The sequence below is a fragment of the Peromyscus californicus genome, unplaced genomic scaffold (genome assembly GCF_007827085.1).
Source record: "Peromyscus californicus insignis strain IS unplaced genomic scaffold, ASM782708v3 Scaffold_8__1_contigs__length_139910024, whole genome shotgun sequence".
Classification (NCBI taxonomy): Eukaryota; Metazoa; Chordata; class Mammalia; order Rodentia; family Cricetidae; genus Peromyscus; species Peromyscus californicus.
In genome coordinates this window covers 30,719,011-30,736,653 of record NW_026294606.1, presented here as the reverse complement: position 1 = coordinate 30,736,653, position 17,643 = coordinate 30,719,011, and the positions used below count along the sequence as shown (strand labels likewise).

The window sequence follows — 17,643 nt, the reverse complement described above, 5'->3', positions numbered from 1 at the left end:
CAATTCTTTCCTACCTTTGTTATTTCCAGAGGGAGCTGCAGGTTCAGCATGGGACTTAGGCCAGTCCAAGAATGCCGTACTTCTGTGGTGTTCAAGAAATGACTCTAGCTTCTGAGGCTGCATCATAACAAAGGAAAAAGCAATAGTGGCTTGGTGAGACCAGAAGCCACAGACTTCTGGAAAGAAAAACCCATTCACAACATGCTCCTTGGTATTCTGAGCAGTAATTTCAACACACTGAATTAGCTACTAAAACATACAGAGTTGTCTAGAAATAGTGCAAATGTCAATTATAAGTACCCATCTACATTAATATCTACTCTAAAAGCAAGTAGAAATTTAGCATCCTTCATTTTAAGAGGATTATGGAGGGGCAGGAAGAAGAGACCCTCAGTGGGTTCCAACACATGGGATTTGTTTGCTATGTGGAATAAGGATCTCCAGGGAGCCTACCCAGATACCATCCTGGGCCTAAACAAACCTAATTTTGGCCACTCTCTCTGAAGCCTTAATACCATCTTTGTTCTACCTGGCCAGAGGGGTTAGAAGGCATACCACACCCATACACCCCCTGGCCCCTGAGCCTTTTCTGGATGCTGCTGGCCTGCCGACACTTCCCATAGTGGCCTGTTGCTTTCCCTACCACTCTAGACAAGTGCTAATCTTAGCAAGCCTACTGTTGGCTGAGCCACACATTCGTCAACAGATCTAAGCCCTCCCCTGGGTGCTCTCCTCTTTGTTTAGACTTCTTTATGTCTATGGTCACTCTTCTACCACAGTTAATTCTTACATTAAACATCTTCAGCTTAGCTGGGTGTGCTGCATGCCTTTAATTCCAGTTCTCCACCACAGCAGCAGGTGGAGATCTGTGAGTTTGAGGTCAGACTGGTCTACATATGGAGTTTCGGGGCAGAGAGAGTTACATAATATAGACACCCCCCCCCCAATCCCAAACCAACCAAATAAAAACATATCTTTAGCTTGGTTTCTAGCTCCTGATTGGTCAGACTTCTCTGTGTAAGGAGGTACTTAAAGGCTCCATGAGAAACAATCAGAATGCAATGGTGAATGGCTTTCATGAACTACTATTTACTATTTTATAAAAAAATGAAATCTAAGATTTCAAGGGCTGAATTGAAGATACCTGGACTCATATCCCCATGATACAATTTGTGTTTACATGAAGCATATTCTTCACTAACAATTATTTTCAATCATTGGAATGACAGTGGAGCTAGATTTTCTTCTGTCATTACTATTTTTCTTCCAGGAATTACTGAGACAGTTTGTGAAGAAAACATTCATTACATACATTTTTTTACTTTATCCTCATCCCTGAGAATTTATCCTAAGGGCATTATTAAAAAGTGACAAATGAGATCAACTTCCATTGCTGGTCCCACCCCTTTCTTTCTCTGTCCATATTGCTCCAGCAAACATGATGAACATTCCTAAGACCCATCAGACTTTTTGCAAGAAATGTGGCAAGCACCAGCCCCATGAAGTGACACAGCACAAGAAGAGCAAGGATTCTTTATATGCCCAGGGAAAGTGGTGTTAGGACAGGAAATGGACTTGCTATGATGGGCAGACTAAGCCTATTTTGCACAAAAAGGCTGAAATGATAAAGAAGATAACGCTGAGACTTGAGTATGTTGAGCCTAACTGCAGATCTAAGAGAATACTTTCTAGTAAGAGATGCAAGCATTTTCAACTGGGAGGTGTTAAGAAGAGAAAGGGCCAAGTGATCCAGTTCTAAGCTGATTTTAAGGACAATAAAATCATGGACTTTTACTCACTTGGAAAAAAGTGACAAATGTTTTAAGTGGAAAAAAAAAAGAACAAATACGGACTTGATTGAAGAAGGTCTACCACCTTTTTTTTGAGATAGGGTGTGATGATTTGAAAGAAAATGGCCCCCAAAGGGAGTGGCACTATTGGGTGTGGTCTTGTTGGAGTAGGTGTAGCCTTGTTAGAGGAAGTGTGTCATTGTGGGGGTGAGCTTTAAGATCTCCTATGCTCAAGCTATGTCCAGTGTCACAGTTCACTTCCTGTTTGTTGCCTACGGATCAAGATGTAGAACTCTCAGCTCCTTCTCCAGCATCATGTCTGCCTACCTACACACTGCCATCTTCCACGTTGGTAATGGACTAAACCTCTGAACTGTAACCCGCCCCAATTACATGTTTTCCTTTATAAGACTTGCCATGGTCATGGTGTCTCTTCAGAGCAAAAGAAACCCTAACTAAGACACAGAGTCTCTCTATGTAGTCCTGGCTGTCCTGGAACTCACCACATAGACCAGGCTGGCTTTGAACTCACAGAGATCCTCTTGCCTCTGCCTCTCAAGCTACAGGATTTAAGGCATGCCCCACCACACCCAGCAAAGCCTACCACTTTTGTACAACAGTATAAACTTAATAGAAAAAAGTAAGATGATGTTATGTATATAACATAGAACATGCTGTCATGAAAAGTATTTAACATAAGAAATGCACTCAAGGAGAGTTACACTATCAAGAATTACATTTTTAATTTAAAACTATATTATTATTATTATTACTATTATTATTATTATTATTATTATTATTATTATTATTATTATTATTATTATTGTAAATACTATCAATTATTTGGCAGGGTAGACCTGGCTGGCCTGGAACTCACTATGTAGAGCAGGCTACTCTCAAACTCATGGAGATCTGCCTGTCTCTGCCTCTCAAGTGCTAGGATTAAAGGCATTTATCACAACAGACTTGGTTCTGGGAATTCTTTGTTTCAAGCTTGCCTGCTACATTTCATTCCAAAGACACTGAAGAAGACACATGTTTTGGAGGGCAGAGACAAAAAGACTCCCAGAAAAGTAGTAGTTAATGCTTATCATATCTTCTCTGTGTTGGTTCCCTAGACCACCCAAACCCTTCGAAAGGCAAGAAAAAGCTTCCTCATAGGATGTGCACAAGTGATGAGTCTATTACATTACAGGAAGGAACACTGAACTTGGAGGTTCTCTGCTCTTAAAAAAACAAACAAACAAACGAAAAAACTAAGGAGCAAACTGTTCTTTGTAGGAGTGAGATGAGATGTTGACTATTCCTTGAGGTTGCTCCTTGCAAATACATCCTAAGAAACTGTCTAGGTAAAGCAGTTAAGTATTTCTGACATTCTCAGTGTTAATATTTATTATCAACTTAACTGGATTTGGAATTACCTAAGAGACACATTCCTGGACCTGACTATGAATGCATTTCTAGAAGTTGGAGAAAACCCACCCTAAATGTGAGCAACACTATGCCATGGACTGGAGTCTCAGACTGAATAAGGGAGAAGAAACCCTCAAGAGCGTCAGGTATCAGTCATGGAGGTGAGGGAAATGGTGTTTGTCCTGTTGGGTTTAGGTATGGCCTTGGCGTGATTTTCCTTACTAACCTACTATTTTTTTTGGAATGGTAATGTTTATTCTGTGCCAATGTACATGAGAGTATATAACTTAAATTTTTATTTTATAGGTGTTCAGAGTTAGGAGAGTGCCTTAAGTTTCATATGAAACAGTAGACAGCAGGAAGTCAAAGACTTTCTTAGGGGCCCTAATGATAAGACAAAGAGAACTTTAATTCTGTGTCCTTGTCTAGGATCAGAATTGGAAAGGCTGGTTTGACATTATAGCCAGTGCTGAGGAGTCAAAGCTGCAGGTTCTGGGCACTCAACTCTTCCTCCTGGGATGTAGTTATCAGTCATAAGGCAGTTGTGTCTGAGGTATTTTGTGTTCTCTTTGCCAACTCTCTGCTGACCTTGGCCAAAAGTCTGACTACAATTTTCCTTCCTGAATAGTACATAAGATGCTGTACTTCTTCTTTTTTTTTTTTTTAAGTATCTTTTTTTTTAAGATTTATTTATTCATTATGTATACAGTGTTCTGCATATATGCTTGCAGGCCAGAAGAGGGCACCAGATCTCATTACAGATGGTTGTGAGCCACCATGTGGTTGCTGGGAATTGAACTCAGGACCCCTGGAAGAACAGTCAGTGCTTTCAACCACTGAGCCGCCATCTCTCCAGCCCCCGATGCTGTACTTCTTAATAAGCTTGCTTGGCTATAAGAATAGCTCTAAGACTGGATGAGATATAAATCTTGTTGGCTACAGAGTCTTTGAGACTTATTACAAGCCATTCTTTCATATGGCATGGACAGAGATTTCTACTAGTTTGGTTATGCAGTCAAAGTGAATTTATAAGGTTGACATATTTCTTTTACCCGCTCAAACATAGAACAGAGAATCATCTTTAGAAGACTTGTGCACATCACACATTTCATACTTGTGTTAATGCAGATATGTATGTTACCTTTAAAAGTTTGTGTTTTCAGAAAATAAAAAAAAAGGGCCAGACATCAAGGAGGACAAGTAGCCCAGGTGATCCAGTCTCTCAGAAGGCCTCTGTTGCTGTTTCCTCAAAAGTCTGCATTCAGAACAACTTCAAAGCTGCTAGCTAAGATGGTCCAGCCTCATAGACTACTCTGGGACTTCAGATAAGCCCTGCACTTTCCCATCACACAGAGACTGGACAACAGCTAGCTCTCCTAAGACTTGACCATTATCTCAATTTTCTCAGGGCTACCTAAAGATGCCATCACCCCGAGACAGTAGGAAGTAATTTTAAGAGCACAATGCCCACATGCCCAAGAGGTGTGGTGAGTGGGTTTTTTGGTCATTCAATGGATTATGGATGTTTATCATTATTTAGGGGGGTTGTTTGCAAGTTGTTATTGGTCATGTTCATGGAGGAAACTAAGCAAAAAGTTAGATCCAGGGATCTTAAGATAAAAAAGAGGGAATACAGGAATAATAGGGGAAAAAAGGGTAGATTATTGAATCTACTTTTAAACTAAAAAGCAACTATTAATCTCAAATATTTCACACTGGTATGGGTTTTTGTATATTGATACAAATTTAAGATTATTTTTGTTCCAATATACTGTATATATGTTTCTACTCTTAAGGTATTGTATCTATGCAGCTCATTTAAAAATGTAATGTAAAGTTCTAGTCCTTGAAAGCTATTATTACAAACTATTTAGGATAATTAAGAAATGCAGGTTAGTAGTCAGTCATCTATAATAATCAAACTTATAGTCATGTTAGGTACGTTTGCTTTCAAGGTTAAACAGATGTATTTTAGGTAAGATAGGTGGTCTTCAAACACTTCAGAGATCTACAGAATATGGCATTTAAGATGTTTTAATAACATAAGGCTTTCCATGACAATGAGACATGTCTGTTCCTGGAAGCACCAATCTACTTCAGAGAAGATGATGGGCATTGAAGAACCTCCATATGGAGTTTGCTTTCATTGTGGAAAAGTTAACCACTGGACAAAAAAAAAAAAAAAAAAATGCCCTTGCCTCAACTGCTGACAGTATGCTGTCCAAATTGGACAAGCGGGATACAAAAGAAAGTGACTGCCAAACTTTACCAAGACAAGGTAGGACAGTACTTCAAAATTCCTACTTCACAAAAAGTCTATCAGATATTCTAGGCCTGTAGGCTGAACATGGATGCCCTATTGCAGTATATTTGATCACACTGTGTGAAAATGTGCTGCTGTTTTATTCTGATTGGTTTAATAAAGAGCTGAACAACCAATAGCTAGGCAGGAGAAGGCCGGCAGGATTTCTGGGAGAGGAACTCAGGAGATGAATCTAGGCATGTGAGAGGCACCAGTGAGACACAGAAGGAGTCAGATGTACAGAAAGGAGGAGAGGTAAAGAGCATGCAGCAGAACGTAGATAATAGAAATAGGTCAATTTAAATTATAAGAACTAGTCGGAGACAAGCCTAAGCTAAAGGCCAAGCTTTCATAATTAATAATAAGTGTCTGTGTCATTATTTAGGGGTTAGCAGTCCAAAGAAAGTCCAACAAGAAAGCCCAACGAATTCTTACTCCCTCCCTCCCTCCCTCCCTTCCTCCCTTCCCCCCTCTCTCCCTCCCTCCCTTCCCCTTCCTTCCCTTCCCTTACTTTTGTTGGATATTCTGTCACAGCAATGAAAAGAATGAAGCACTAAAACCTAGCAGGAACTCATACAGATGCCCAGGTGACATGTTAGACTGTCTTTCCCAGCAATGTAAAAACCAAACACAGAGCATAAAAACTGAAGAGAAAGACTGGAACAAATATAGAAATAAGTTTGCTGTTGTGGCAAAACTTTCTGTAGTCTCTGTCTTAATCTCCTTTTTATTATTGTAACAAAATATATGCAGCTGAATACTTTATGAAGAAAGGTTTTTTTTTTAAGCTCATAGTTTGGGAGGCTGAAAGTCCAATACTGGATGGCCCCATGTCTTTAACTTCCAGTGAATGTTTCAAAGTAGATAGTGTTACTTATTATGGTAAGAATATGTGAGGAAGAGGTCATTTGGCAAGGCAAAAACTCAGAGAAGCTTGGGGGTCATCTTTCTGGGAGTTCCTCTCCCAGAAATCCTGCCTGCCCTCTCCTGCCTAGCTATTGGTTGTTCAGCTCTTTATTAAACCAATGACACAGACACTAGTTAATTTGACAAGCAAGTATTTTTACTGCTATAAAATAGGAATAGGAGTAGGAGTGAGAATTTAATTCATTAGTAGGTGTATAAAGCACTAAATATAGTGCTCATTTTGTGGCATCAGCTTTTATTACAGTTATTGAAACATGTTGTTTTCTAAGACTAAAGTACTTTTTCCCAGTCTACTGCTTTTCCTAGAAAAAGCCAGTTGAATAGTTCCTCAAGTAAGCCTTCTCTGAAGATGACTACATCCATCTCTCTCTCTGTGTATATATATGTGTGTGTATGTGTGTGTGTGTGTGTGTGTGTGTGTGCGCACGCGCATGCGCGTATGTGCACGCCACTATATATTTTCAGCAACACTATCCACAACAAAGGTGCTTTGTACACCTAATCACATTCCACAACAACTACACAGTAAGTCTTGCCCACATCCCATCTGACAGGTGCAGAATGCTTGTTTAGCCATGTGGAAGGTTTTAGATTCCACCCTTAGAACAGAGAGACAGAGACACACAGAGGGAAGGACATATGGGGGGCACAGGAAAGCTAAGTGATTTGTCTTCAGAAATGAACCCCACAATAGGCCTTTGGGACTTATACTGCCACCTCCATCCCACTCTCACTCTTACATCCCTTGCATGCTCTTATCCAAACAGTAGGATTTTCTAAAATGGCCTGAATATGGATCAACCTTGTCCATCAGGCAGTTAACTATTGAGGCCTGAGCAGCATGTGACTCAACTCTGTTCCAGCATGTGGCTGGGACAGAGTATTATGTAAGTCATATCTTGTCACTCTTAATGCTTGCTGAGTGTGAGGCTATGTGAACCCAGATATGTAACCCAGTCTCACCCACCCAGTGCTAGGTTCCTATACCATGCCTACACACATGGCTTGAGGATGCTATCACCAACTGCAAGAATCAAGTAACAGACAAGACATCCAACTTAATGCTGCAGTCAATGACATTAGAATACCACTTTCCTTTTGTCCTCTTTTTTCCCCAGGCAAGCCATCATCCAGGCAGTGGTTCTCACAAGAGTTTCTTTTATTACCCCTCTCCCCAGGGAAATTTGAAAATGTCTCCAAACATTTTTGATGGTTACAACTTTGGGTAGAAAAGGGTTCCACTAGTATCTAGAGAATGAAGGTCAGAAACAGTTAAACAATGTATAAGATGTAAGAACGCTCTCCCCCTGCCCTATCACAACTCAGCCCACTAAGAATCACCTTATCTTTTGGGTTGATAGGTAAGGAATCCAGTACCATGGTGAACAGCCTCTGAAATGGAGTATTTAGTTTACCCATATTGCTTCAAAAGAGCAGAGCAGAGCTATTAGCAATGGAAGAGGGGTGAGGGTATAGCCTGACAATTCAAAGCCCCCCTTCCCTTTTTGTGGGGCAATCTCCTTTCTCTAAGATGATTGGTTTGAACAGTCAGTATAAGCTACAAACTCTACATGTTCCCTATTTTTTTTTCAATTTTTTTTTTGGTTTTTCGATCCTCCTGGCTCTGCCTCCCAAGTGCTGGGATTAAAGGCGTGTGCCACCACCGCCCGGCATTTTCTATGTTCCCTATTTTATCCCACACATTCTCTGAACATTCCAATTAAGTACTAAGCCAGAGAAGATTATATAGATATGTTTTAGCCACCAACTGAATTTTAGCCACCAACAAAAGAAAGATTTAGTGGTAGGGTGATCAAAAGGCATGGCAGTTGATAGCCAGCTCAAATAGTAAGTTAGCACTGCAGTCAGAAAGACAGCAAACCTTGGTTTGTTGATTTGTTCAATCAGATGTAAATTCCTTGCAAAAGCAATGGTAGAGCTATTTCTTTTCCCTAAGTGCCTGATGTCATGGTAAGCCACACTGATCAGCTAATCTTGGAACAGAATGCAAGTTCCAGATAGTCACTCTCAATTCTCTGAGAGCTTTCATCAGACAGCTGACATAAAACTGTGCTGTGGATATGTTCTGTATGCTCTGAATGTGTTGCTCTGATTGGCTGGTAAATAAAATGCTGATTGGCCAGTAGCCAGGCAGGAAGTATAGGTGGGACAAGCAGAGAAGAGAATTCTGGAAACAAGAAGGCTGAGCGCCAGCCAGACTCAGAGGAAGCGAGATGTAAAAGTACCGGTAAGCCACAAGCCACATGGCAATTTATAGATTAATAGATATGGGTTAATTTAAGATATAAGAACAGATATCAAGAAGCCTGCCACAGCCATATAGTTTATAAATAATATAAGTCTCTGTGTGTTTACTTGGGTCCAAGCAACTGGCCGCAGGAGCTGAACAGAACCAGGAAAACTTTAGCTACAAAACTGGATGTGAACACTTGACCCTGCTCTCTTTCTACAGTAGATCTTGGCTTTTTCAATTGCTCTCTTCAAACCTGATCATGTGAGATTCAGTGTATGGGGGTGGGGTGGGCATGGATCTTGGAAGTTCCCTGGTGCTGTTCATTCTCCAAAAGGAAAATATGATGCTGATGGCAACTTGCTGCCTCCTAACCATGGCTGGATTAGAACTAAAGGTTTCTTCAGCCAAGCTGAATGCTTCACCATTGACTCCATGGAATGATGCCATTTTCCAAACTTTTCTGACTTTGATGTCAGTGCTGCTGATAACTGGTTAGAAGAGGATGTAGAGGAGCTTAGAGATGGGAAGGGTAATCAAAAGAATACTTAGTGAAGCTGATGGAGCAATGCCACGGCCCCCGTCTTCATTCTGTCCTCTGCTTGACATAGCAAATGATGTGCTAGTATAAGGACCCAAACCATTCTAACTTGTGTTCAGTTTTCCAAAAGGAGGATCTTGTTCTATGTAGTCAAAGCAGTCTTGTAAATTATTTGTACTTCTACAGAAGTTACCTAAGACAATAGGGGTACAGTCTCTAGGTCCTGCACTAGTGCTAGAAGAGGGAAAAGTGCATGCCTATGCCCCAGGCTGCCAAACAATGCTTGTTGCCTGGCTGCTTCACTGCCCTACCCAGGCTCCCACTCAATCTCTCCTTCTCCCTTTCCATCTCTCTGCCCCCACCCCGCCCCAAAAATAAACTGTTCTTGAGGGAGCTGAGTTCTCCTGATAATTCTGATCACAGTTCTATTAGACCCACCTCTTAAAGGTTCTACCACGTCAACACAGCCACACTGAGGACCAAGAACCCAGCACATGAACTTCTGGGGGACACACTCAATATCCGAAGCAGTGCTTATCTTGTCATCTTCATGTGTAAGCAAGTCGATGTGTACACTCATATTCATGCACAAGGTAGAGAACAGTGTCCACTGTCTGTCTTCAGAAAATTAAGCAAAGTGTTCTCTCTGCTTCTGCCTTCTCTGCATCTTTTCTTTGCTTCTCAGGCTCTCTAGCTTTCTTGCAGATCTGTACTCAGCTGAGTGGTCCATGTGGCAGCTGCAGCTCTGCTCCTCCACATGGGGCCCGAGATCTCCCAGGTTGGAGAACTTATGTACCTGTTTGATGTAATTCTTGTGTGATTAATGATAATTTCGCCTTTTATAAATTTTGTACTTTTTTCTGTTTTGTGCTTTTAGAGGAATCTCAATATCTTAGGACATATTTGCAAGGAGCAACCTCAAGGGATGAGTCAATATCTCTTTCTAGCAAAAAGCAGCTTGCTTCTGCTTTTTGTAAAAACAGTGAGTCTCCAAGCTGTCTTCACTTCCTGTGGTGATGTCTGTCACCTTATTATGTGATCATCTACAGATTCACCGCTGTTATGAATGGTTATTGAATACTATTAAATACTTTGATGCACACTTATAGATAACCACATTTTCAACTTTAACCTCCTGAGGAAGCAAGTTCTATGGATTGCCTCACTAATCTTAAGATAACTCTGTGTCTGGGAAATTTACATTGGTCTCTGTGTATATCCTGATGAATTCTGCTTTTTAATAACTGAGTTGAGTTAGAAGCTTTATATTGGTCCAACCACAGGCCATGCCTGCCAGAAGACCAGGTAGATGGCCATCCTGATGACCCTCCCCACTCTCTAGCTTCCAACAGACCCAATCCTCAGTTGCCCCTCCCCTCCTCAATGCTGTGCCCTAGTCCCTAACTCTGGTAGCACATCCCACCCAAACACAGGCCACACCTGCCAGAAGAGCAGGTAGGCTGCCCACCCTTGGGCCTCCTCCAGTCTCTCAGTACACACACACACACACCATTCCCAATCCTCCCGTGCTTGTCACCATATCCCAGCCTTTAACTCAGGTGGAGACCCCCTGCTGGACCAGAGGCCACGCTGACAACCAGAACTCCAGTTAGGCCACCTGCCTGCAGACCTCCTCCATTTTCCGTGTGCCGCTCAAGCTCCCCTCCCCTCCTCATCACTATGTACCAGCCTCCAACTCAGGTAGAGATTCCCTGCTAGGTCACAGGCCACACAGGCTATCAGAACTCTAGGCCTCAACTCGGGTGGAGACCCCATGCTCAACCACAGGCCACACAGGCCAAAAGACCAGAGAGGAAACAGAAACCAAGGAACAAAACACCAACAAAGACAAACCCAGAAATCGGCCCTAGACTTATTATCATCATCCCAAACCCAGATGCTTAGACACCAGCATAAGAACAAAATCAACAAAGCCTGGGCAATATGTCATCACCAGAACTCAGCTATCCTACTGCAGCAAGCCCTGAATATTCCAACCCAACTGAAGCACAAGAAAAAGACCTTAAAGGCAACTTTATAAAGATTATAGAGGTCATTAAAGAAGAAGTGAGTAAATCCCTTAAAATAAATCGAGGAAAAGACAAACAAAAAATTGGAGGAAATGAGCAAATCTCTTAAAGAAAGCCAAGGGGGGAAAAAAAACAGTTGAAGGAAAACAAATAAAAGTGTTCAGGACCTGAAAATGGAAATAGAATCAATAAAGAAAACACAAACTGAGGGAATTCTGAAGATGTGAAATCTAGGTACGTGAAGAGGAACTACAGACACAAGCATCACTTACAGATTACAAGAGATGGAAGAGATAATCTCAGGCATTGAAGATACCATAGGAGAAATACATACAATGGTCAAAAAAAAAATTAAATCTAAATGATCCCTCATACAAAACATCCAGGAAATCTGGGACAGTATGAAAAGACCAAACCTAAGAATAACAGGAATAGAAGGAGAAGAATCCCAGCTCAAAGGCCCAGAAAATATTTTCAACAAAATATAGAAGAAATTTTTCCTAACTTAAAGAAGGAGATGCTGATAAAGATACAAAAAGCATACAGAACACCAAATAGATTGGACCAGAAAAGTAAGTCCCTTCACTACATAATAACCAAAACACTAGACATGCAGAACCAAGAATGAATATTAAAAGCTACAAAGGAAAAAGAGAAAATAATATATAAAGGTAACTATTAGAATTACACACGACTTCTCTCTAAAAGGCAGAAGGGCCTGGACAGGTGTCCTGCAGACTCTAAAAGACCTCAGATGGCAGCCATGACTACTATGCCAAGCAAAACTTTCAATCATCATAGATGGAGAAAACAAAATATTCCATGATAAAGTCAAACTTAAATAATATCTATCTATAAATCCAGCCCAACAGAAAATATTAGAAAGAAAATTACAACCTAAGGAGGTTAACTACACCCATGGAAATGCAGAAAATAATCTCATATCAACAAAACCAACAGAAAGAAAGCACATGCACACTCACACACACACATCATCACCACCACCAACATAAACAAAATAACAGGAATTAACAATCATTGGTCATTGATATCTCTAAATATCAATGGACTGAATTCCCCAACAAAAAGACAGAAAGGATGTGAAAACAGGCTCCATTTTTCTGCTGCATAAAAGAAACACATCTCACCATCAAAGACAGACATCACCTCAGAGCAAAGGGTTGGAAAGAGATTTTCCAAGCAAATGGATCTAGGAAGCAAGCTTGTATAGTCATATCAAACAAAATAGACCATAATTAATCAAAGAGACAGGGAAGGACTCTTCATACTCATCAAAGGAAAAATCCACTAAGGTGAGGTTTCAATTCTTAACATCTATGCCCCAAATGCAAGGGCACCCATGTTTATAAAAGAAACATTACTAAAGCTTAAATCTCACATCAACCCTTAAACATTGAGAGTGGGAGACTTCATTACCCACTCTCACCAATGAACAGATCATTCAAATAAAAACTAAACAGAGAAATACTGGAGCTAATAGACGTTATAAATTAAATAGAACTAACATATATCTACAGAACATTTCATTCCAACACAAAAGAACATACTCTTCTCAGCACCTCATGGAACTTTCTCAAAAAGTGACCACATACTTGTTCACAAAGCAAACCTCAACAGATACAAGAAAATTCAAACACACACCCCTACAATGCTGCATCCTATCAGACCATCATGGAATAAAGCTGGATTTCAACAACAACAGAAACAACAAAAAGTCTACAAAATCATGGAAACTGAACAACTCTCTACTGAATAACCACTGGGTCAAGACAGAAATAAAGAAAGAAATTAAAGACTTCCTAGAATTCAATGAAAATGAATGCACAACATACCCAAACTTAAGGGACACAATGAAATAGGTGCTAAGAGGAAAGTCTGTAGCACTAAATGCCTACATAAAAAAATTAGAGGTATCTCATGCTAGCAATTCAACAGCACACCTGAAAGCTCTGGAACAAAAAGAAGCAAGCACATTCAAGAGGAGTAAACAGCAGAAAATAAACAAACTGAGGGCTGAAATCAATAAAACAGAAACAAGGAGAATACAAAGAATCAATTGAAATAAAGAGTTGGTTCTTTAAGAAAATCAATAACATAGACAAACCCTTATCTAAACTAACTAAAAGTCTAAGAGAAAATATAAAAATTAACAAAATCAGAAATAAAAAGGGGGACATAAAATAGACACCAAGGAAACCCAAAGAATCATTAGGCCATACTTGAAAAACCTATATGCCACAAAATTGGAAAATCTAAAAGAAATAGATAATTTCTCAATAGATACCACCTTCCAAAGTTAAATCACGATCAGATAAGCAACTTAAATATACATATAACCCCTAAAGAAATAGATGCAGTCATTAAAAGTCTCCCAACCAAAAAAATCCCAGGAGCTAGACAGTTTTAGTGCAGAATTCTACCAGATTTTCAAAGAAGAGTTAATGCCAATACTACTCAAATTATTCCACGAAATAGAAAAAGAAGGAGCATTGCCAAATTCATTTTACGAGGCCACAGTCACCCTGATACTCAAACAATACAAAGATTCAACAAAGAGAATTGCAGATCAATTTCCTTTATGAGCACAGATGTAAAAATATTCAACAAAATATTTGAAAACTGAATCCAAGAACACATCAAAAAGATCATCCACCATGATCAAGAAGGCTACATCCAGAGATACAGGGATAGTTCAACACACAAAAAAAATCAGTCAATGTAATCCACCATATAAACAAACAGAAATAAAAACCACATATCATCTCACTGTATATCTAAAAAGCCTTTGACAAAATACAACAGCCATTCATGATAAGTCTTAGACGGATTAGGGACATAAGGGATATACATAAACATAATAAAGGCAATTTACAACAAACCTATAGCTGACATCAAATTAAATGGAGAGGAACTCAAAGCAATTCTACTAAAATAATGAACAAAACAAGGCTGTCCACTCTCTCCATATCTATTCAATATAGTACTTGAAGTTCTGGCTAGAGCAATAAGACAACTGAAGGAGATAAAGGGGATACAAACTGGAAAGGAAGAAGTAATGTACTGTTATTTTCAAATGATATGATAGCAACTCTGAAAATTCTACCAGGGAACTTTTCCAGCTGATAAACACCTTCAGTAAAGTGTCTGGATACAAGATTTACTAAAAAAAAAATCCCTCCTCTATACAAATGACAAAAGGACTAAGAAAGAAACTCTTGAGGTAACTCTAACCAAGTGAGTGAAGGACTTGAGGACTTGTATGTTGGAGCCCACAGTGGTTTCCTAGAGAAATCAGAGCTTGCTTTACCCAGCAGGACTGCATAAGAGGATGATTGGATCACGGGCCTGGGTACCAGGTGTTTGGAAGGGTCTACACTTGGTTGTATCTAGCAAGAGGGAGGTCTTTTGCCCCTTCCATTGGCATTGTTATAAAAAGCCCTTTTTAATAGAGTTCTAGACCCAAGTCATTCCTAAGCTATCCTGTGTTTCTGTCTTTCTCCTATTCTGGGCTAGGCCTATCATTCTATCTGCAAGTTCCTTATTCCTCTCTCCTCCTCATAGGAACCCTGTAAAAAGTGGGGGCTGGCCCCCACACTTGTATAAAAAGAACTTCAAGGCTTTGAAGAAAGAAATTGAAGAAGATATAAAAAGATGGAAAGATCTCCCATGTTCATGTATTGGTAGAATTAATGTAGTAAAAATGGCCATCTTACCAAAAGAAATCTACAGATTCAATGCAATCCCTATCAAAATTACAACACAATTCTTTACAGACCTTGAAAGGGCAATACCCAGCTTCATATGGAAAAACAAAAAACCCAGGATAGCTAAAACAATCTTGAAAATAAAAGAACTTTCAGAGGTTATCATCATCCCTGATTTCAAGCTGTACTACAGAGCTGTAGTAATAAAAACCACATGGTATTAACATAAAAACAGACATGTTGATCGGTGGATGTTGCTAATGTTTTCCTGCCTGGCCCACAGTCAGGATAAATCTCTGCCACCCGCCAGTCCCACAACCGCTCAGACCCGACCAAGTAATTTGTTGTTAGAGTTTTCCTGCCTGGCCCACAGTCAGGACAAATCTCTGTCACTGGCTAGTCCCACAGCTGCTCAAACCCGATCAAGTAAACAGACACTTATATTGGTTACAAACTGTATGGCTGTGGCAGGCTTCTTGCCAACTGCTCTTACAGCTTAAATCAATCCATTTTTATTAATCTATACCTTGCCACGTGGCTCGTGGCTTACCGGTACTTTACATCTTCCTCATCCTGATGGCGGCTGGCAGTGTCTCTCTCACCCAGCTTCCTGTTCTCTCCTTGTCCCGCCTATACTTCCTGCCTGGCCACGGGCCAATCAGTGATTTATTTATTGACCAATCAGTAACACATTTGACATACAGACCATCGTGGAATTGAATCAAAGACCTAGACATAAATCCACACATCTATGGACACCTGATTTTTAATAAAGAAGCCAGAAAAACACAATGGAAAAAAGAAAACATCTTCAACAAATGGTGCTGATCTAACTGAATGTCTGCATGTAGAAGAATATAAATAGATCTATACCTATCACCATGCACAAAACTCAACTCCAAATGCATCAAAGACCTCAACATAAAACCAGATACACTGAACCTGACAGACGAGAAAATAGGCAATAGCCTTGAACCTACTGGCACAGGAGAGAACTTCCAAAACAGAACACTGATAGCACACATAGTATAATCGACAATTAATAAATGGAACCTCATGAAACTGAATAGCTTCTGTAAGGCAAAAGACATCAATAGAACAAAAGAATAGCTTACAGAATGGGAAACGATTTTCACCAACTACATCTGATATAGGGGTAATATCCAAAAAATACTAAGAACTCAAGAACTAGACATCAACAAACCAAATAATCCAACTAAAAAATGGGATACAGATCTAAAAATTCTCAACAGAGGAATCTTAAAAGGCTGAGAAACACTTAAAGAAATGGTCTACATCCTTAGCCATCAGGGAAATAAAAATCAAAACTACTTCGAGATGCCATCTTACACCTGTCAGAATGGCTATAATCAATAACACCAGTGACAGCTCATGCTGGCAAGGATGTGGAACAAGGGGAACACTCCTCCATTGCTGGTGGGAGTGCAAACTTGTACAGCAACTATGGAAATCAATATGATGGTTCCTCAAAAAATTGGGAATTGATCTACCTCAAGATCTAGCTATACCACTCTTGGGTATATACCCAAAAGACACTCCGTCCTACCACAAGGACACTAGCTCAACTATGTTCATAGCAGCTTTATTTATAATAATCAGAAACTAGATGCCTCAATCAAAAACTGGATAAATAAAATGTGGGACATTTATACAACAGAGTATTACTCAGCTGTTAAAAAAAATGAGATGACATTTGCAGGAAAATGGATAGAACTAGAAAAAAAATCATTCTAAGGCAACCCAGACCCAGAAAGACAAACATGGTATGTACTTACTTATTAGTGGACATTAGCTGTTAAGCAAATGATAGTCGTGCTACAATCTATAGACCCAGAGAGGCTAAGTAACAAGGAGGGCTCTAGGAGTAACACATGGATCCTCCCTGGGAATGGGAAATATATTTTGTGATGGACTGGGGCAGGTGGGGATGGGAATAGGAGTGATCAGGTAGGGGAGAGAGGAAGGGAGAGTGGGAGAGAGTATGGGGAGACATGACTGGAATGGAGGGGCACTGGGGGGACAATCTAGTGCAGTGGAAACTTCCTGGAACCTATGAGGGTGACCCTACCAAGGACTCCTAGTAATGGAGGATGCAGAGCCTGAACTGTCCATCTGTAACAAAGCAAGGCATCCAGTGGTGGGACTGGGACACCAACCCAGCCATAAAACCTTTGACCCACAACCTGTCCTGCTTGTAAGACGTGCTGGGGCAATGGTGGCTCAGAGCTTGTAGAAGTGGTCAACCAATAACTTGTCTAACTTGAGGCCCAAGCCTGACACCACCTGGAGGGCCAGGAACATAAAGCTGGATGGCCCAGAGGCCTAGGATAGAACCAAACATGACTGACCCCCTCAAAAAAAAATCAATGAAATTATTCCTGATACTCTGCTACATTCATAGATTGGTGCCTAGCTCAATCATCATCAGAGAGGCTTCCTCCAGCAGCTGATGGGAGCAGATGCATAGACCTATACCCAAACATTAAGTGCTCAGGGACCCCAAGGAAGAGGGAGAGGGAGGACTGTAGGAGCCAAAGGGGTCAAGGGCACCAGGAGAACTCAGCCCACAGAATCAACTAAGCATGGCTGATAGGGACTCACAGAGACTGGAGTTGCAATCACATAGCCTGCTTGGGTCTGCAC

General features: G+C 40.4%; 1 protein-coding gene and 1 pseudogene across 3 annotated transcripts in view; one reads left to right on the top strand and one right to left on the bottom strand.

Moving 5' to 3' along the window:
- LOC128104632 (serpin B6) overlaps positions 1-17,643 on the bottom strand; it is a 94,513-nt gene that overhangs the window by 70,307 nt on the left and 6,563 nt on the right. For 2 of the 3 annotated variants that reach the window (XM_052729560.1, XM_052729559.1), the window contains exon 2: positions 15-117. In XM_052729560.1, coding sequence (XP_052585520.1) covers positions 15-50 — 36 coding nt within the window. In that variant the 5' untranslated portion in view covers positions 51-117. Of the gene's footprint in view, positions 1-14; positions 118-17,643 lie in introns of those variants that run through there. The other variant, XM_052729564.1, reaches the window with a different exon arrangement.
- LOC128104636 (60S ribosomal protein L36a-like) lies at positions 125-3,828 on the top strand (annotated as a pseudogene).